This window comes from Schistocerca cancellata, chromosome 1 (genome assembly GCF_023864275.1).
Source record: "Schistocerca cancellata isolate TAMUIC-IGC-003103 chromosome 1, iqSchCanc2.1, whole genome shotgun sequence".
Classification (NCBI taxonomy): Eukaryota; Metazoa; Arthropoda; class Insecta; order Orthoptera; family Acrididae; genus Schistocerca; species Schistocerca cancellata.
In genome coordinates, this window is record NC_064626.1 from 517,263,496 (window position 1) to 517,285,307 (window position 21,812).

Below are 21,812 nucleotides of genomic sequence, written 5' to 3' on the forward strand. Positions count from 1 at the left end.
ACGGTATTCCAGCTCATGGTGGGGTCATGTTGCTCGTTTGGGACGATGTCTGTTACCATCCCCTCCCATTGACCACCCCACTCCAAGCAATAGCTGTCCATATTACTCTTTCTGCCTTTACTTCTTCTGTTTGTACCGTCTACACTCCATCGTCATCCGCAGTTAGTCGGGCTGACATGATGCACCTGATTGTTCAGCTTCCTCTGCCGTATTTATTGTTTGGCGATTTCAATGCCCATCATCCCCTTTGGGGCTCTCCTGCATCCTGTCAGAGAGGCTCCCTCTTGGCGGATGTCTTCAACCATCTCAATCTTTTCTGCCTCAATACTCGCGCCCCGCTTTTCCTCTCGGACTCTACTCATACCTACTCCCACTTGGACCTCTCGATCTGTTCTACCACTCTTGCCCGTCGGTTCGAGTGGTGTGTCCTTTCTGACACCTATTCGAGCGACCACTTCCCCTGTGTCGTTCGTCTCCTGCACCACACCCCATCCCCATGTCCTTCGAGCTGGAACATACCGAAAGCTGACTGGGGACTTTACTCATCCCTGGCGGCCTTTCCGGACCACGATTTTCTCAGTTGTGACAGTCAGGTCGAATACCTCACGGCTGTTATCATCAATGCTGCCGAACATTCCATTCCTCGTACTGCCTCTTCTTCACGTCGCGTTTCCATCCCCTGGTGGAATGAGGCTTGTCGAGACGCTATCTGTGCTCGACGACATGCTTTGCGCACCTTTCGCCGCCATCCTACGCTGGCAAATTGTATTGGATACAAACAACTCCGAGCACAATGCCTTAGAGCCATCAAAGACAGCAAAAAAGCTTGTTGGGCCTCTTTCACCAGCTGCTTTAACAGTTTTACTCCCTCTTCTGTCGTCTGGGGTGACCTGCGCCGGCTGTCAGGCATTAAGGCCCACTCCTCGGTACCTGGCCTGACTTCAGGTAATGAGGTCCTTGTTGATCCTGTGGATATCTCCAACGCCTTCGGCCGCTTTTTCGCGGAGGTTTCAAGCTCTGCCCATTACCACCCTGCCTTCCTTCCCAGGAAAGAGGCTCAAGAGGCTCAGCGACCTTCCTTCCACTCGCTGAATCTGGAAAATTATAATGCCCCCTTTACTATGCAGGAACTCGAACGTGCACTTGCACTGTCCCGGTCCTCTGCTCCGGGGCCAGATGCCACTCACGTTCAGATGCTGGCACACCTTTCTCCGGCAGGCAAAAGCTTCCTTCTTCGTACCTACAATCGCGTCTGGACCGAGGGTCAAGTCCCCATGCGTTGGCGTGACGCCGTCATAGTTCCTATACCCAAACCCGGGAAGGATAGACACCTTCCTTCTAGTTACCGCCCCATTTCTCTTACAAGCTGTGTCTGTAAGGTGATGGAGCGAATGGTTAACGCTCGGTCAGTTTGGATTCTTGAATCTCAACGGCTACTTACCAATGTTCAATGCGGCTTTCATCGTTGCCGCTCCGCTGTTGACCACCTTGTGACCTTGTCGACATTCATCATGAACAACTTTTTGCGAAAGCGCCAAACGGTCGCCGTGTTCTTTGATTTGGAGAAGGCTTATGATACCTGTTGGAGAGGAGGTATCCTCCGCACTATGCACAGGTGGGGTCTACGCGGTCGCTTGCCCCTTTTTATTGATTCTTTTTTAACAGATCGAAAGTTTAGGGTACGTGTGGGTTCCGTATTGTCCGACGTCTTCCTCCAGGAGAACGGAGTGCCATAGCGAGTGCCATAGCGATCAATCCAATTATGGATTGCATTCCACCTAATGTCTCAGGCTCTCTTTTTGTCGATGACTTCGCGATCTACTGCAGTGCCCAGCGAACATGCCTCCTGGAGCGCTGCCTTCAGTGTTGTCTAGACAGGCTATACTCGTGGAGTGTGGCAAATGGCTTCCGGTTCTCTGAAGAGAAGACGGTTTGCATCAACTTTTGGCGATATAAAGCGTTCCCTCCGCCATCCTTAATCTCAGTCCCGTTGTTCTCCCATTCGTGGAAACAACTAAGTTTCTAGGGCTCACACTGGACAGGAAACTTTCGTGGTCTCCGCACGTCTCTTATTTGGCTGCCCGTTGTACACGTTCCCTTAATGTCCTCCGAGTTCTTAGTGGTTCATCTTGGGGAGCGGATCGCACTGTCCTGCTTCGCTTGTATCGGTCCATAGTCCGATCGAAGCTGGATTAAGGGAGCCTCGTCTACTCGTCTGCTCGGCCATCCCTCTTACGCCGTCTCAACTCCATCCACCATAGGGGGTTACGTCTTGCGACCGGAGCTTTCTACACTAGTCCCATCGAGAGTCTTTATGCTGAAGCTGCCGAATTACCATTGACCTACCGGCGCGACGTACTGCTTTGTCGGTATGCCTGCCGGCTGTTGTCAATGCCCGACCACCCCTCTTATCAGTCCTTCTTCGCCAATTCTCTCGACCGTCAGTATGGGTTGTATGTGTCTGCCCTGCTGCCCCCTGGAGTCCGCTTTTGTCGCCTGCTTCGACAATTGGATTTTGCCCTCCCTACCACCTGCAGAGAGGGTGAGAGCCCGACACCACCTTGGCTCCAGGCTCCGGTTCATGTTTATCTCGACCTCAGCTCACTCCCAAAGGAGGGTACTCCGGCTGCAGTGTGTTGCTAACGGTTTGTCGAACTTCATGCGCGACTTGCTAGTCACACCTTTATTTACACTGATGGCTCCAAAACTGACGATGGTGTCGGCTGTGCCTTTGTCGTCGGGGCCGTCACCTTTAAATACCGGCTCCTCGACCAATGTTCCAGCTTTACGGCCGAGCTTTTTGCTCTCCATCAGGCTGTTCAGTTTGCCAGCCGCCACCGCCATTGCTTTGATTCACTCAGTGCTCTTCAGAGCCTTGGAGCTCCATACCCGGTCCATCCCTTGGTGCAACGGATCCAGCAGTCCCTCCATTCCTTTGCTGAGGGTGGCTCTCCTGTCAACTTTCTGTGGGTTCCCGGCCATGTAGGAGTGCCTGGGAATGAGGCTGCTGATGCTGCAGCCAGGGCTGCGGTCCTCCTGCCTCAGCCAGCCTCCCATTGTGTCCTGTCATCTGACGTTAGTGGGGTTGTTTGTAAGAGGCTTGTGTCCTTGTGTTGGGATACTTGGTCCTCACTTCAAGGAAACAAGCTCCGGGCAGTAAAACCGTTCCCAACTGCTTGAACAACCTCCTCCCGACCATCTCGGCGAGAAGAGGTCCTTCTGACCAGGTTGCGGATTGGGCATTGCCGGTTTAGCCACCGCCATCTGCTCTCCGGTGACCCAGCCCCGCAGTGCCCTTGTGGTCATGCATTAACAGTGCGCCATGTTTTATTGTCGTGTCCCCGTTTTAGTCAATCTCGTGTTGTCCTGTCTCTGCCATCTACTTTACAGGATATTCTAGCGGATGACGCTCGAACAGCTGCTAGTGTTCTTCGTTTCATTACTTTGACTGGATTGTCCCGAGACATCTAACTCTTTCACTTATTTTATCTGTATCTTTGTAAGAACTTTCTGGTCTCCCCCCCCCCCCCCCTTGAGTTTTACTAGATTCTATGTGCTCTAATAATTGTGACTGGGCGCTAATGACCTCAGTAGTTGAGCGCCCTTAAACCCCAAACAAAAAAACAAAAAAAAATGAGTCTTCCTCTGCTAACCAGAACAGGTCAGAGAAGTCAAACAAAGGCAAACACTCTTCTTTTTCGCCAATTCGAAGAGCCTCTTCACCAATGTTGCCATGTGATACCCCTGCCTGGCTGACCTCCATGTCGTCGATGTGCAATACCAATGGTTCTGCTGCACTGGACTCCGAAGGCCGACAGCAGAAGTATGCAGACACTCCTGTAGACCTCATGGAGCAGGATCCTCCTGTCTCTGTGCCCTGTAGCAGCAAGTCTTCGAAAGCTGACACTTTGCAGCTGTCAAGGTGACACCCCTTCATTTCTTCCTCATCATGACACTCCTCCAATGGAAAGTTCGTGGTCTTCGTTCAACAAATAGAATTTACAGCTGCTCTTAGCATCCCAGTGTCCATGTGTTCTCTGCCGTCAGGAAACAAAATTGCATCCTTACAACCGGTTTGAGCTCTCGCATTTCTTCCCAGTCTGTTTTGACCTTCCCACCGAGGTCAGCATTCCGTCTCATAGGGGTGCCACACTGCTCATACGGACATTCATAGTCAACCCATCTCTGTTACTACCCGCTTTGAGGCTGTTGCAGTTCGCCTTTGCCTTCCTAACTTGACCTTTTCTGTTTTTACCATTTACATCCCTCCATCATTTAGTGTCACCAGGGCACTCCAGCTTATAGGGCAGGTACCTCATCTCTTTCTGCTGCTCGGTGATTTTAATGTGCACCATCCACTTTGGGGGTTTTCCAGTACCTGTCCAAGAGGTGCCCTCTTGGCTGACCTTCTTAATCAACTTCACCTCTTCTGTCTTAACACATGAACACCCAAGTTCCTTTCAGACCCAAAGCACACGTGTTCCCATTTGAACTTCTCTGTCTGCAGTGTACAGCTTGCCCATTGGCTTGAGTGGTACATTCTCTCTGACACATACTCGAGTGACAATTTCCTGTATGCTATCGGTCTGCTGACTCCTACCCCACCTACATACAAACCCAAATGGCAGCTTACTAAGGCCGTGTCCTACATGAGCAACAGAAGTGTTTGAATTCAATCATGTTTGAATCTTGTCACTGCAGCATGCGCGACAGAGAGCGACAGCCACGTGTCTTGTTGGCAAAGCAGTGGAGCAGTTACGACAGCAGCTATGAATTACTTAACATCCGATTTTAAGAAAACTATTCAGTGAAAAAATTTGAATCTTCCGCAACCTATAGCTTGATATCTTTAAACAATAAAGGTCTGAATTTATTTTCGTTATTCGTCATAGTTACTGTGCTGCACAAAATTTAGTACATGGGCACATGAAATTTTTGAGAATTTGCAGAGGTAAAATCACATTGTGTAGACTTTCTGTATAGTTCATTTAAGGCCACACATTATTATGTATGGATTGTAACCAATATATCTAAATTGTATTTAAAGTTGAGACCGGAATATCATCTCTCTTCATTCTTGAGATATTGGTTGTTATATCCACGGACGGGTCGCTCGCCGTGCGTCCAAACCTTTCCTGTGCCTCAGGAATCAAGTAGTCGTAAAACTCGTCGTATCTCATATAAGGTTCAAGATATCGAAATGACGAATTTTTGGAAATGACAGCACACAGAAAGGACTATTTCATCATATGATTAACACTCGATAGGTTTTTGTAAACGCGTGAGCAGAGCCAAAAACAAGACTCTTTATAATTTACACCATGAGGTTTTGTCCAAATTTTCATAGCCAAACAAAGGGAGAGAAACAGGTAAATGGGGTATCAAAGTGACCAGCATGAGGTCTAGTTTGGCATGAAAATATTTAACTGCTTAAAGTAATCAGGGTAGTTAACAAAAACTTAATTAATAAGCTGAAGAAAAATTGAAATATTTCACGAAAAGCTGCTGTAGAAGAAGTGTCAAAAATTTCATCTGTTCAAGACGTTGCTATTTTGCACATAAAAAGATACATTGGTGCAGTATGTAAATGTTAAAAAGGCTTCTTTCAAATCAATAAGACCAACAAGGAGTCCATAAGATCATGCTTTCTGAATAAAACTTGAAATTAAAAAATGAAAGAAATCAGCCAAATATTTTATGAAATGATTTGTGTAAAAGAAATAAGTAGATCAGAGAAACGTTCTACGGGCCTTTGAATGATGCTCGAAATCATGAACGGAAAATGAGGTGCACCAAACGTTTCCCTGGTGTGGTCTACTGACAGTCTGTTTAAATAAATCTTCACACTGGACAATGTTGATATTGAAGTGCTTAACAAGAATCTTCTGTACCTACCAAACAGGCCACAGAGCAAGCCTCTGACACTTGTGGAAGAACTCTGATTGGCTCACACCCAGCTCCTACCCTTCAACTTGCTGCATAAATTAATGTAGAAGGTAATTCTGTAGAATAACGTGAATGAAGGAATTTCCAATACAGCATATGTGCATAGAGGAAAGAATGCCTTCACACAAATACTTGGCCATTCCAGACCATTAATTCTATATAATAATCAACCCCTGGCCACTAAACATGGTGTCATGCCATTGCTATTATTCTGCTACTCTCTCTCCCCCTCCCCTCCCCCCCCCCCCCTCTCCCAATCCCCCTTGTGTGACAGTTGTAGGAGCTGAGGGATGCAGGACTGGAGTACAGGTGGAATGATGACCACACAGTTTATTTAGCGTGGCAAGTAAATTGACACCTTTGGTGATGTTAAGACAAATAAGTTTTAAATGTTGGGTTTGTGCCTTTCAATAGGCACTTTGGGCAACTCAGTTGGATTGATAACACCTTGTGGAGACTATGGCTCTGTTTGCTGCTTGAATCACCCCATGGGTCATAATCAGAAATGCATCTAGGTTGTGCTTCATCTTATCATAAATCACAGATCAGTGTACCTCCTGCCTGTTGAAGTTTGTTTATTGGTCCATTGGGAGGTGGGACAATGCATTAGCTTGAACATGTTAAGTGATCAGTCTGTAATGAATGTCATAATTATAGTTTCTACAGAATAAGTCCCACATCTGCAGCATTTATGATATTTCTTGTGGGAGCTTTCACTATGGTCCAAACAGGGCAATCATTGGCTTATAGTTCATTAAATAAACTCATGTACCATAAAGGAAAGTGTAAAATGCCATACATTGTCCTGAGTGCGTCCCATTCACTTCATGAGGGTGGTCCCCCCCCTCCTCCCCCCCTCCTCCCCAATATTTATGTGGTGAATGCTATTGGATGTTTCATCCCACCAGCATTTTTATGGAACAGTATACTATGCTGATGTTGTACTGTGACATGTCTGTTGCCAGTGTCAAGTGTCTTCCTGGTGTAAAATTTGGTAGTCAAGGAGTTGATTTTAGACGCATTTAAAAAAAAATGTAAGTAATACCTTGTGATATGTTAGACCACACACATTTGATATCTTTTTTGCATAGATGGGTAAGGGGTAAGGGCTATAGGCTATATTTGGGTATACATTTCCCATAATTAATTACTAATGATCGTAGCTCTTCCAAATTTTTTGGAGCCAGTAGCTTATTTATGGCAGACATTCATTTGACCACGATCATAAGAACAGTTTTACTCAAAATATGCTACATACAGTATATTTAATGCTTGGCTTGAGAAAACTATGTTTGTCCAGCCTACAACATAATCTGTCAGACAATGTGTAAATTTTTTTGTGGTGTTGTTTCCAAATAGCTTCTCTTATAATTGTCATGCAGGCAATTTCCACATCATGAAATACTTTGGATGAGTTGTTCTAAATAGCACAAAAATATTACAAATTCGGCTGGGACAGTGAATGGCTTTCTATTATAATACTATAAACTCAATGGTGTGTTAATTACCTGTTTCTGCTGTGTTTGTGTGAACACCAATTACACATGCACCTACCTTAGGTCAATCTTCAGTACATTTTGCCCATTCACCAGTCCACACATATTATAAAAATGTTTGTATATTTGGGTGTATGTGTGTAAGTTCCACACCTCCTAAACCACTGGACCAATTTCAACCAAACGTAGTGCACGTAGCCCTTACAGATCAAGCAAAAATTGCTATGGACGTAAGAATTAATCATAGTTCAGGAAATATGAGAGTACGAACAATGCGTGAAAAATTGCTGCAGCATGTGTAATGTTTAAATGCAGCATGTGTAATGTTTAAATGTATCACATCTGTGCTACTAACTATATTTTCAATACATTTCGCAGACAGTATCCACATATGCCATTAAATGCACCTACAAAGTTATATCAGGCTACTACATATAGTTTAGGAGGTAGGACATCATAACACTGAGATGCGTGAAAAACTGTCCGATTGTGTATGACATTTAAATTTATTACTTCTGTGCAAGTAACTTTATTCGCAACATATTTTGCAGGCTGTGTCCACATATGCCGCTGAATGTACCTACATCATTGTATGACACTAGTTCAAGAGATATGATTTCATAAACACTGAGGTCCTTAAAAATATTCTGCATCATGCATTAATGCTTTTATTCTTTACTACTAAAACCCTCCTACATCATGTCAGCTTAAGAAAATCCTTGACACCTGGCAGCACTTTTGACAGCTTTCAGGTGCAAAGCGCGAATGGCTGTAAGCAAAAACAATAGCCGACTGTAGAACGTGAAGAAGCATTGCCGTAGAGATGTTTACAAAATTGTTCATTGTGCATATTTCTTTGTATGACTGTTTCATAATTTCAGAGAGGTTACCACAAATACACAGAAATGAAATTTTTTCAATATTACACTACAAACAAAGTTCATTTTTAGGTTTTGTTTCTAATAGGAAATTGGCAAAATATACCCGGGCAAAGTTTGTCAGCTAGTTTTCCAGCAATTCATCCTACCATTGCTATGGGATGTTTATTTATGCCCAGTTGTATGTTCATAAGGCCTTAAAATGCCAAATACTTGGGTGAAACCCATTGACTGGATGATACTGGTCTAATTACCTCTAACACTTGTAGATGATTAAGTATGTTTTACTGTGTCTTTCATTGTGAAAAGTACTGGTCTCCCTATATCAGAAGGCACGTAAGTGACATGTACATTTGAAAATTACTTGCACAACCTAGCACTGGTTGAAACTACTAGCAGATTTGTTAATAGTTGCAGAGGAATTAACTACAAGAAAGGTTAGACTACAGACTATATTTTTGTACCTCACTTGTAGCATGTTTTGGCTACTGTGTATGATCCACTGTTTGGTGGATTAACCATCAATTTGGAAATCCACAGGATGCCATTTATTTAAAGGTTGAGCAGTATTTTGCTTGGACTTTCAACTGGTGCCTTGGATGCCAGTAAGATGAGAACTGGCACACCCGGCGCTTGCCAACTCACGTAAGCAGCAGCCAGATGTTCCTTATTGTTGCAAGTGTAACATAATATGTCACAAGAGAGACAGCGATGCCAGGTGTGTTTAATGTAATGCATGGGCTATATCTAGTGCACTTAATTTTAATCGGCAGATTCAAACAATGGAAAATCCATGATGGAATAATGACAATATTATGAAAAGGATAGTTGCTACTCACCATATAGTGGAGATGCTGACCCTTTTTGGGCAAAAATTTACTTGTTTGGCAGTCTTTTTGTTGTGCCTATCTGCAGCTCAGCGTCTCCACTATATGGTGAGAAGCAGCTATCCTTTTCATAATTTTAATGGGTTTCAGACAGTGAAGCTGTGCGGGAAAAGTTCTGTTCAATTCCTTACTAATGGAGAGAGTGGGAAGATATTCTATCCAATCCTGTATTGGAGTGAGTACCAGTGTTGAGGGGTTTCACCCCCAACTACTTGACTGGCTACCATACAGCACATAACTGCCTTTAGGGTGCACAGCAATGTGTCTGGCAATGATGATAACCATTTCTCATCAGCTACCAGAAGACTACAAATTGATGATTCACGGTATACACATTGTTGTCCAACACTTGTTGTTGTGACATTCTCTTTCAATAGATTGGGCAAATTTTAGAATATCACCTAAGCTGGAGTTTGAAGCTCCTAATCTCTTAACCCATACCTCACAATCTATAACCAACCAGGCAGTAATGTCCCTGATAAGTGAATTCATTTATGAAACATTACAAGTTTTCCAGTAATCCAATACCAGTTGTCGTTATTTAGGTTTTATTTTTGGGCTACTAGTTTTGACAATACATTATGTCATCTTCAGGCATGCTTAGATCAAGTAACCTTTATGTTACAAAATACAGTAGCACTTTCTATTGGTCTCATGAAGATTATCACTGGCATGCTGTCCAAGGAGCATGCATGCCCATAATAATCTTCACGAGAGCAATTGAAAGTGTTACTGTATTTTGTAACACGAATGTTACTTATTTAAGCAGATCTGACGATGATATAATGTATTGTCAAAACTGGTAGCCTAAAAATAAAACCTAAATAACAGCAATTGGTATTGGATTATTGGAAATTGACCAGCCGTAGTCCTTCCCTACAGACAGAGGATAGAGTTACATTCGTAACAAGTTTCGGTTGGTTGAGGGGATGGAGGGGGGGGGGGGGGGGGGGGAGAAGCTGAAAGCTGAGGCCTTACAAATTAGTGAGCAAGGTTTATGGTGTTGATTTAAGTGCAGCCTAGTAGCAACAACATATGATTGTAGTCTGAAACTCCCAAATATTAGAAAATTGTATACTACTATTTAGTTCTGTCAGTGGACAGATCCATACAGAGTGGTACTTGGAGAGAGGTAACTGCTGAGTTCTCAGTAACATCGCGTGCCACATGACAAAACATATAGTGATGAAGATTCTTGTGTCTTGTTGAAATTGTCAAACTATGTGGGCTGGAGTTCAAAGTTCCGAATGTCTTAGTCCATACCTCATAATGTAGACTGTGTTTGCTGATGCAAGCATCTTCTGAAAAATTCTTGTTAGAGCTTTGTGCTGCAACTGCTGTTGATTTTCACCATACTCTTGTCGTTCCTGTAGATGTGCCATTAATTGCTGTTGCCACAGTTTCAAGGACTTCGGACTGAAGATGGATTGGTCAGCAATGTACGATGATTTTATCTGACAAGATTCTAGCACAAATTGTTTTATACAAGTGTAAGGAGCAAGTTTTGTGAAGTGGCTCTAAAATTAAAGTCCATGAATCCACACACACTGAAATGTGTTGGTAACAATCACAGTTAGTATAAGCCTGCCCACCCGGCTAGCCGTGCGGTCTAACGCACTGCTTCCCAAGCGAGAAGGTGTGCCAGTTCCTGGCACGAATCTGCTGGGCGGATTCGTGTTGAGGTCTGGTGTGTCGGCCAGCCTGTGGATGGTTTTTAAGGCAGTTTTCCATCTGCCTCGGCAAATGCGGACTGGTTCCCCTTATTCAGCCTCAGTTACACTATGTTGGTGATTGCTGCACAAACACTGCCTCCACATACACGTACACCATAATTACTCTACCACACAAACATTGGAGTTACACTCATCTGGACTGAGACGTTCCCAGGGGGTTGTCCACTAGGACCCGAAGCGCACAATAACCGTAGGTTCAGTGTAGGGCGGCGGTGGGGTGAGTGGACTGCTGTACCTGTTGTGGGGTTGTGTATCACTGCAGGCTACGGTGGGGACAAAGCCTCTCCTTCGTTTCTAGGTCCCCAGTTCAATACGTACATACATATATACATATATGGTATAAGCCTGGATGTGGGGAAAGCTAATTCACATGAGATGTTACAAGCCAACTTCCCCTTATAGAACAGCCAATATTTTCTCAAGAAAAATACAGAGTACCAATTGTATCTAAATAGTTGTCCCAAAATAAAAGGAAGGCTAGCAACATAGTATTATTGTGATATATAACAGACTTCATAGGCATATACAAACTGAATTTAGTTTGTGGCACACTCAGATTTATAGGAACTTGTCCACCAAGGAGTCTTTACTCTGGCAACCTCTGCTGGCACTGGGGTTATGAGCAGTCATGCCACTTTTCTTGTCACACACACACACACACACACACACACACACACACACACACACACACACACACACATTTTCGATTATAGACAACACATTAATACCGTCTCTTGAATATGTTATGAGTATAATTTTTAATGTTTACACCTGTTAACGCTAAGGAATGCCACATTTATAAATCTGTAATTTATTTGCAGATGATACCTCGCAAAGAAACAAGTCTTAACCACAGATGGTACTCAGTTTCTGCAACTCGAGGCAGACAGATTGTGGTTTGGTTAGCAGTGGCTGATTTTCTTGCATCATTAGGTAAATTATTGTACTGCTTCTGTGGTTTCCCTAAATCACTTAAGGTTCCTTGGAATAATCCATAGCCAGTTTCCTGTCCAATTAAAGCTTGTGCTTCACTGTAATGACCTCATTATTGACATGCTGTTGAAGCTTAATCTTTCTTTATTTTACTGCACATCTGGTACTAACTCAGATAACGAATATTACATAATGCCAATCTAGCTGTCATTCTTGTAATTCTGATATTTTATGCAGTTTGTATCAGTTTCAACTCAGCTGTTGTTAATTCATCTATTAACTATTATTATATGAAGTAAGTAGCTCTTCTCTGTAAATATTTTATTTCTTATATGATTCATGAACTTGTACTATGAATCTATTCTTTCAGGTGTTACCAGTTTATTACACTTAGATTGTGCAACATTAACAGATAATTATTTTGTCATCAAGCAGAGCTGTATTTACTGCTATTTGTTTTATTTTCTATGCTATTACTGTAACACTGTCACTAAGTGTCTGCTGAGCTCTCATATTCAGGACAATGGTGGTTCAAATCCTTGTCTGACCATACAGATTCAGGTTTTGTATAATTCCTCCAAAATTGTGTAAGACAGATGCTAGGATGGTTTCTTTGTGAAGATACATCAAAATTCCTTCCCCAGTCCAACCTTGCACTCCCTCTGCATTTATTTTTTTATCATGGTAAGATTAGATCCTATTTTACAGTTCACCAGTCATTCTACATATTTTATACTTTGTCCATTAAGAAACACCTGTTACAAAAAGTCATGCATTTAACAGGGAATACAACATTTAGATATAACTACAACTAAACTTTGGAAACACTAGGTGGTGGAGCAGAACAACAACTTATTTTCTGTTACTTTTGCTACAATTATTTTCAGTCATTGATCACATATGTGCTTTATTATGATTACCAGTTTCAGCGTTATCCTTGTTCAGATCTGTTGCAGCAAATATACACTGAAGTGCCAAAGAATATGTGTATTCAAATACATTGATGTGTAAACAGGCAGAATATGGTGCTGCGGTCAGCAATGCCTATATAAGACAAGAAGTGTCTGGCACAGTTGTTAGATCCATTACTGCTGCTACAATGGTAGATTATCAAGATTTATGTGAGTTTGAGTGTGGTCTTGTAGTTGGCACACGAGTGATGGACCACAGCATCTCCAAGGTAGCGATGAAGTGGGGATTTTCCCATATGACCATTTCACGAGTGTACCATTAATATAAGGAATCCGGTAAAACATTAAATCTCTGACATCACTGCAGCTGGAAAAAGATCCTGCAAGAATGGGACAATCAACGACGGAAGAGAATTGTTCCGCGTGAAAGAAGTGCAACCCTTCCACAAATTGCTGCAGATTTCTATGCTGGACCATCAAGTGTCAGCACAAAGCTTTATGCCTCACCTGGGCATGTCAGCACCAGCATTGGACTGTTGATGATTGGAAATATGTTGCCTGGTCGGACAAGTCTCTTTTCAAATTGTATCGAGCACATGGACATATGTGGATACGAAGATAACCTTATGAATCCGTGGACACGGCATGTTAGCAGGCCCCCCTGCGGGTTCGGGGGTTAGAATAGGCCCGCGGTATTCCTGCCTGTCGTAAGAGGCGACTAAAAGGAGTCTCACATGTTTTGGCCTTATGTGATGGTCCCCTCTCGGGTTTGACCTCCATCTTTCTAAATTATTCCGAAGAGCGAGCCAATTGGGGAAGGGCGCCTTAATGGTGCACTGTATCCGTCGTGCAATTAGACCTTTAGCCGGCTTTCACGTCGTTGCAATGGTGTCCCGCTCGTTTTCGATCTTTAGGGCGGGGATACGTCCCTGGGTGCGATTACCACGCTGCCCTCTGCAGTGTTTCTTTTAACTGCGACGACGACCTTGGACAGTTTTGCACCTAAGATCCAGCACGGTAGCCAGTCCGTTGTGGTGGGGCCGCCATGTACCCTCTTGGTTGTAGCCCCCTGACAACACAGGGATCGCTCTACTGATGCCTGCGCCGTTAACTCCCCACGTATGCCAAGGAGTAGATGCCTATCCTCCTGGGGTATCAGGACTCCCGGCAACGGCCATCCTGCCAGGTGGCCTTTGCTGTGGCTGGGTGGCGCCCGTGGGGAGGGCCCTTGGTCGGAGTAGGTGGCATCAGGGCGGATGACCCGCAATGAAGCGTGGTACATCATCTCTCGCTGGCGGCCAGCCGCCAGCAGTCTCTAAGCGTTCTCGGGCTCAATTTAATGCTCAGAAGTACGATCCGAAAACGTTCCCCTCCCTGGCCACGCTGTGGGAAGAGCGTAAGTCCCAGGATGGAGGTAACAGTTATTCGCCCCGATTCTTAGTTTGCACGAGAGCTGATGGGGAGTCTTTTCTCTCCACAAAGCCTCAGTTCTTCGTCGAGCATTTAGAGGACAAGTTTGGGGAGGTGGAGGGCTTGTCTAAAATGCGCTCTGGCTCAGTACTGATACAAACGGCATCCTCCGCCCAGTCACGCAGGTTACTTGCTTGTGACAAGTTGGGGGATGTTAACGTTACTATTTCTCCCCATAAGAGTTTAAATATGGTCCAGGGTGTTATTTTCCATAGGGACCTCCTTTTGCAGTCTGATGACGAGCTGCGCGCCAACTTAGAACGTAGAGGTGTTCATTTCGTCCGGCACGTTCATCGGGGTCCGAGGGACAATCAGGTTGCTACCGGTGCCTTCATCTTGGCCTTCGAGGGTGATACGTTACCGGAAAAGGTCAAGGTGATGGTCTACCGATGTGACGTCAAGCCCTATATCCCTCCCCCGATGCGGTGCTTCAAGTGCTGGAAGTTCGGCCATATGTCTTCCCGCTGCACTTCCAGCCTCACATGTCGAGATTGCGGACGCCCATCTCATCCCGATACTCCATGTGCCCCGCCTCCCATCTGCGTCAACTGCGGGGAGCACCATTCACCTTGCTCGCCAGACTGCAGAATATTCCAGAAAGAGCGCAAAATCATGGAATATAAGACCCTGGACCGACTGACTTATACTGAGGCCAAACGGAAATACGACCGATTACATCCAGTGAGAATGACAACTTCCTACGCCGCTGCTACAACACCTGTGCTAGCCCCATCAGTTTCGCGCCTTCCGGCCGGATCGACGAGTGGTACAACTCCTCCTGCCCCCTTGCCAGTGGGGGGCTCTACCCACCGGATTGCTCCTGTGCCACCTACCTCAGGAGCAACACCATCCCCCCCATCGGGGACGTCGGTCCCCGCTTCTAAGCCGGAGAAGTGTCCAACTTCTTCGGCTTCTCACGCTCGCAAGGGGTCCCTTGGGTCCCTCCCTTCCCAGGTCTCCACCGGCGGGAAGGCTGACGATCGACAGTGGCGTAAGTGCCCACAATCTGCAGGTCGAAGGGCTTCCCGATCCTCCTCAGTCCCGGAGACTGAATCGGTGAAGCCCTCCCAGCCAGTTAAACCCAAGGAGCAGCGTGAGAAATCAAAGAAGAGCAGTTCTAAGCCCAAGGAACGCGCGGTGGTAGCCACCCCATCGCAACCTTCTAGCTCTGCGTCTGCGGACGAGGTGGAGATTCTGGCGTCCGCTGAGGACATCGATCTCGCCGGTCCCTCAGACGCCGTGAATAGCAATAGCACTAGCACAGGTGCTCAATCGGAGGCAGCAGGTGACCCAGCGGCGTAATCTGCCGTCCCAGTCCCGGCACGCCTTTCTCAGCCATGGACAAAACCATCCTCCAGTGGAACTGCAGCAGTTTCTTCCACCATCTAGCTGAGCTCCGCCAACTTCTCAGCCTTCACCCTTTCCTCTGCATTGCTCTGCAGGAAACTTGGTTTCCAGCAATGCGCACCCCCGCCCTCCGTGGCTATCGGGGTTATTATAAGAACCGAGCAGCTTATGAAAGGGTGTCTGGTGGCGTCTGCATCTATGTCCTTAACTCTCTTCACAGCGAGTCTGTCCCTCTACAAACAGCTTTAGAGGCTGTCGCTGTTAGGGTGTGGACGCCGCAGGCTCTTACCGTCTGCAGTCTTTACCTTCCACCGGAGGGTGATGTCGCGCAGCATGTCCTGGCTGCGCTGATAGCCCAATTGCCGCCACCTTTCTTATTACTGGGCGACTTTAACGCCCATAACCCTCTGTGGGGTGGGTCAGTGGCAACAGGTCGAGGCGCCACCGTTGAGCATTTATTGTCGCAACTCGATCTCTCGATTTTGAATGATGGTGCCTCCACACACTTCAGTGTGGCGCATGGCACCTACTCCGCCATTGACCTTTCAATCTGTAGCCCTAGCCTCTTCCCATCTGTCCACTGGAGTGTGCATGACGACCTGTGTGGTAGTGACCACTTTCCGATTTTTCTGTCACTACCACAGCGTCACTCTTCTGGGCGCCCTAGCAGATGGGCTATGAATAAGGCTGACTGGGACTTGTTCTCCTCCACTGCCGCTATTGAGCCTCTCTCAACTGATGCCATTGATGCGGTGGTTACATCGGTCACCGCCGGCATCGTCACTGCCGCTGAGTCTGCCATTCCCCGTTCTTCTGGGTCCCCTCGGCGGAGGGCTGTGCCTTGGTGGTCGCCTGAGATCGCTGACGCGATTAAAGATCGCCGGCGGGCGCTCCAGCGTCACAAGCGACATCCCTCCATGGACCACCTTATCGCCTTCAAACGGCTGCGTGCGCGGGCCCGCCTCCTTATCCGCCAAGGCAAGAAAGAGTGCTGGGAGCGGTATGTGTCCACCATTGGACTCCATGTCACTCCATCGCAGGTCTGGGCCAAAATTCGACGGGTCTTCGGCTATCGGACCCCTGCCAGCGTCCCTGCGCTCTCACTGAATGGAGCAGTTTGTACTGACTCCGACGTCATTGCAAACCGCTTAGCAGAGCATTTTGCTATGAGTTCCGCTTCTGCGAATTACCCCCAGGCCTTCCGCTCCATTAAAGAGCGGCTGGAACGTCGGAGCCTTTCTTTTCGCACCAACGCTTCTGAACCCTACAACGCTCCATTCAGTGAGTGGGAATTTCAGAGTGCCCTTGCCGCTTGCCCTGATACCGCTCCCGGGCCAGATCGCGTCCACTGTCAGATGCTGAAACACCTTTCAGTGGACTGCAAGCGACGCCTCCTCGACCTTTACAACCGTCTCTGGGTCGAGGGTGCGTTTCCGTCGCAATGGCGGGAAAGTATTGTCATCCCCATTTTAAAACCTGGAAAGAACCCTCTGGAGGTGGACAGCTACCGTCCCATTAGTCTCACCAACGTTCTTTGCAAGTTGCTTGAACGGATGGTGAGCCGGCGCTTAAATTGGGTGCTGGAGTCTTGGGGCCTTCTGGCTCCGTCTCAGGGTGGGTTCCGTAAAGGCCGCTCCGCCACCGACAATCTGGTGAGCCTTGAGTCGGCCATCCGTACAGCCTTTGCCCGCCGTCAGCACCTGGTCGCTGTCTTTTTCGACATGCGGAAGGCGTACGATACGACATGGCGTCATCACATCCTTTCTACGCTTCATGGATGGGGTCTTCGGGGCCCTCTGCCGATCTTTATCAGAAATTTTCTGTCGTATCGTACCTTCCGCGTGCAAGTCGCGGCCTAGTATAGTTCCTCCCTCGTCCAGGAGAACGTGGTACCCCAGGGCTCTGTCCTCAGTGTCTGCCTGTTTTTAATTGCAATAAACGGTCTCGCTGCGGCAGTAGGAAATTCTGTCTCCGCTTCCCTGTATGCTGACGACTTCTGTCTTTACTATAGTTCTATTAGCATTGCAGCAGCTGAACGTCAGCTACAGGGCGTAATCCGCAAGGCGCAGTCTTGGGCTGTAGCGCGTGGTTTTCAGTTTTCGGCTGCCAAGACCCGCGTTATGCATTTCTGCCGGCGCCGAACGGTCCATCCTGAGCCGCGGCTTTATCTTGCCGACGAACTTCTTGCTGTGGTGGAGACCCACAGGTTTTTGGGTGTCCTTTTTGATGCCCGGTTGACTTGGCTGCCTCATATCCGGCAGCTTAAACAAGCGTGTTGGCGGCATCTCAACGCCCTGCGTTGTTTGAGCCACACCCGCTGGGGCGCCGACCGATCTACCCTGTTGCGGCTCTACCAGGCGTTAATCCAGTCTCGCCTGGATTATGGGTGCCTAGCTTATGGCTCAGCATCCCCATCTGCGTTGCGGGTGCTGGACCCAATTCTCCACAGCGGGATACACCTTGCCACTGGTGCTTTCCGCACCAGCCCTGTGGACAGCGTCCTAGTGGAGGCAGGTGTACCTCCACTGCGGTTCCGACGCCAACGTTTGCTGGCCGCTTATGCTGCCCATGTTTTTAGCTTGCCCGGGCATCCAAATTATCGTGTCCTGTTCCCGCAGTCAGTCGTCCATCTGCCAGACCGTCGGCCCCGGTCGGGTTGTCCGATCGCCGTACGCATCAAGGAGCTTCTCTGCGGGCTTGGGTTTTTCCCAGTTCCACCTCCTTTCCGGGCACCTCTGCGTACACCCCCGTGGTGTGTTCCTCGCCCTTGCCTTCGTCTCGACTTGGCACAGGGCTCGAAGGACTCGGTCCCTCCAGAGGCCTTCCGCCGCCGCTTTTATTCCATCCTGGCCACGTATCAGGGCTCTGGAATTGTTTACACTGACGGTTCGATGGTTGCTGGTCATGTCGGGTATGCGCTAACTCTAGGGGACCATTCCGAACAACGGTCCTTGGCGGCTGGCTGCAGCGTTTACACTGCTGAGCTAGTCGCCATCTTTCGTGCCCTAGAGTATATCCGCTCCTGCTCAGGTGAGTCCTTCGTTATCTGTAGCAATTTCCTGAGCGGTTTACGAGCTCTCGACCAGTGTTTTCCTCGTTCTCGTCTGGTGATGGCTATCCATGAGTCCCTGCATACTCTAGCGCATTGCGGCCACTCTGTGGTCTTTGTGTGGACCCCCGGTCATGTCGGTATCCCGGGCAATGAACATGTTGACCGCCTGGCAAAAGAGGCCACGAGTAAACAGTCTCTGGACGTTGGCCTCCCAGAGACTGATTTGCGGGCAGTCCTCCGCCGAAACGTTTTTGCGCTTTGGGACGCTGAATGGCGCAATCGGATCATGCCCAATAAACTCCGTGCCCTCAAGGAGACGACGACTGTGTGGCGGTCATCCCTGCGAGCCAACCGCAGGGACTCTGTCGTCCTTTGTCGGCTCCGCATTGGCCACTCCCGCCTGACACACAGTTATTTACTGCGCCGGGAGGACCCTCCTGTATGTCGCTGCGGGGCGGCTTTGACAGTGGCCCACATTTTGTTGGCCTGCCCCCTTTTAGCTGTGGTCAGGCAGACATTTGCGCTGCCTGATACGCTCCCTGCCCTCTTATGTGATGACCCTGGTATGGCTGACTTAGTTTTCCGTTTTATTCGGGCAGGGGGTTTTTATTATTTACTCTGAGTGTTTGTTCTGTTCGTTTGTGTTGATTCTGGCCATTGACCTACGATTTTACGCTGAGTTTTTAATGTGTTCTCAGTGGTTGGCTTTTCCTTTTAATCTCTATGGTCGGCCAACCACTGTCACACTCTGTGTGATTTTAATTTGTTTCGTCTGATCTCTGTAGGGGTATTTCTTGTCCTGTGTCGTCTGACGTCTTTCCTGTTGTTCGTTTTTTATTCTCTTTGGGTGGTTTTACTTTTTTTGGAAAAAGGGACCGATGACCGTCGCAGTCTGGTCCCTTTCATCCCCCCCAAACCAACCAACCAACCAACCATGTCAGCAGGGGACTGTTCAAGCTGGTGGAGGCTCTGTAATGGTGTAGGGCATGTGCAGTTGGAGTGATATGGGACCCCTGATGCATTTAGATATGACTCTGACAAGGGACACGTACGTAAGCATCCTGTCTGATCACCTGCATCCGTTAATGTCCATTGTGCATTCAGATGGAGTTGAGCAATTCCAGCAGGACACTGTGATATTCCACAGGTCCAGTATTGCTACAGAGTGGCTCCAGGAATACCCTTCTGAGTTTAAACACTTCCGCTGACCACCAAACTCCCCAGACATGAACATCATAGAGCACATCTGGCATGCCTTGCAACATTCTGTTCAGAAGAGATTTCCACCCCCCTCATACTGTTACGGATTTATGGACAGCCCTGCAGGATTCATGGTGTCAAGTGTTAATTCCATCCAGCATGACTTCAGATATTAGTCTAGTTCATGCCATGTCATGTTGTGGCACTTCTGCTTGCTCTTGGGGCCCCTACGTGATATTAGGCAGGTGTACTAGTTTCTTTGGCTCATCAGTGTAGAAGAAAAACTAGTTAACTACATTAAAACAAACATAATAAACTACAGTTCACATTTTTATAGCTTGTATGAGTAATGTGAGTATGATTTGCAAACATACTAATTCTTTCCACTGCTCAATATAAATAAAATGCATCATGTCATAAGTTTTTCTGTGCAACATGTATATTTTGAAAGTGCTGCATGTGGAGAGTATCACTAACTATATACAGGATGTAATTAAATTACCTTTATAGTAGTTTAGGATTTGTAGTGGATACAAAGACAGTTAAGTTTAGCATAGGAACTCATGTGTTGAAATGTACCATTTTCCCGCTACACGCAAAATACCACAACACACATCCAAATCTCCTGCATTTTTGGTTCCACTGTCTAGGGTCTCATGCCCACTGCAGGTTTATTTACGTGCCATTCAGTTGAGTTTGTGATCTCCCCAGGAAGCTTTTTACTTCCTGTTGTGCCTGTGGTCTTTGTTCTTACTATACTACTGTACAGTAGTGATCATTCCTACAGCACAGAGTGCAAGCTGTCATACATTTCAGTTTTAGTTTGCTGCTGTTGACCATCGTAAACTACATGTTTGCAGAATACTCCAACATGCTGTTATTGTACAGAGAAGCATGGTGCAATGGGAGAGCTGCTTGTCATTTGTGGGTTATGCACTTTCCACACCGCCAGGCGCCTTTGCACTTCCTCTTTGCTATGATATACCAGTGAGCATTCACCAACAGCAAGGCCAACTTTGGTTCTCCACAGTGGTAGTGCACACCTGAGTTTGAAGATACTGTACTCCATGCAGCAGGAGATGACTTGATGATGTGTACCAGGAACATAGCAGGTAGAGGGAATGTGGATCATCAAACTGTCTGGCATGTTCTGCATGAGTAGCAGCAGCACCCACAGAAGTCAGATGCAGTGCAGCCAAAGGATCTTGCATCGTGAACCTATTTCTTCAGGTGGTTGTTGCACCATTGTATGTATGAGCCCAATTTCCCACGGTGGATCATTTTCACAGATGAAGCCAAGTCCACCAGGAAGGGTGTTCCAGTTCCCATAACAGTCACATCCGGCCTGATGAAAACCCACAGTTGCGCACATACTAGCCTGACTGCCTGGCCTGTACATTCTCCCAACTTGAGCCTACTGTCTGCTACATTACTACTTGTCAGGTCACATGAAATTCTTTATTTATGCGACCCCTGTGGCATCTGAGGAAGACCAGGAAGACCTACTGGCACTGGTTATATCTGTGGTGGATGCTGGAGGACCAGGCATTGGTTATCGTGTGTACTGGAACATGGTATGGAGGTACCACATCTGTTTGGATGTTGATGTTTGTCACATTGAGCCATACTTGAAAGTGGACTCAGACAACAAGCAGCAGGAGCCGGAGAGCAATCTATGTTGGGGTACTTTGCGTGTAGTGGGGAAATAGTATGTTTCCAGACATGAGTAACTATTTTAAACTCAACCGTGTAGGCCCCCACTACAAGTCCTCAAAGTCTGTAAAGGTAATTTAGTTACACCCTTACAATCATACATAGAGAAAACACGTGGCAAGCTTCTGGTAAACTGAAAAATATACTTTTATTTTATACTTTTATCTTTCTTTTATTTTAAATGTTGTTCAAAAAATGTAAGTCTGCACTAGAAACTGACTTTAACATTCATTTAGGTTTCATGAC

General features: G+C 46.7%; 1 protein-coding gene across 1 annotated transcript in view; it reads left to right on the forward strand.

Moving 5' to 3' along the window:
• The window catches only part of LOC126178664 (G-protein coupled receptor 143-like), a 124,780-nt gene that overhangs the window by 16,985 nt on the left and 85,983 nt on the right, over nucleotides 1-21,812 (forward strand). The window contains exon 2 of the mRNA XM_049924550.1: nucleotides 11,762-11,873. Within this exon, the coding sequence (XP_049780507.1) occupies nucleotides 11,762-11,873 (112 nt within the window). The remainder of the gene's footprint in view (nucleotides 1-11,761; nucleotides 11,874-21,812) is intronic.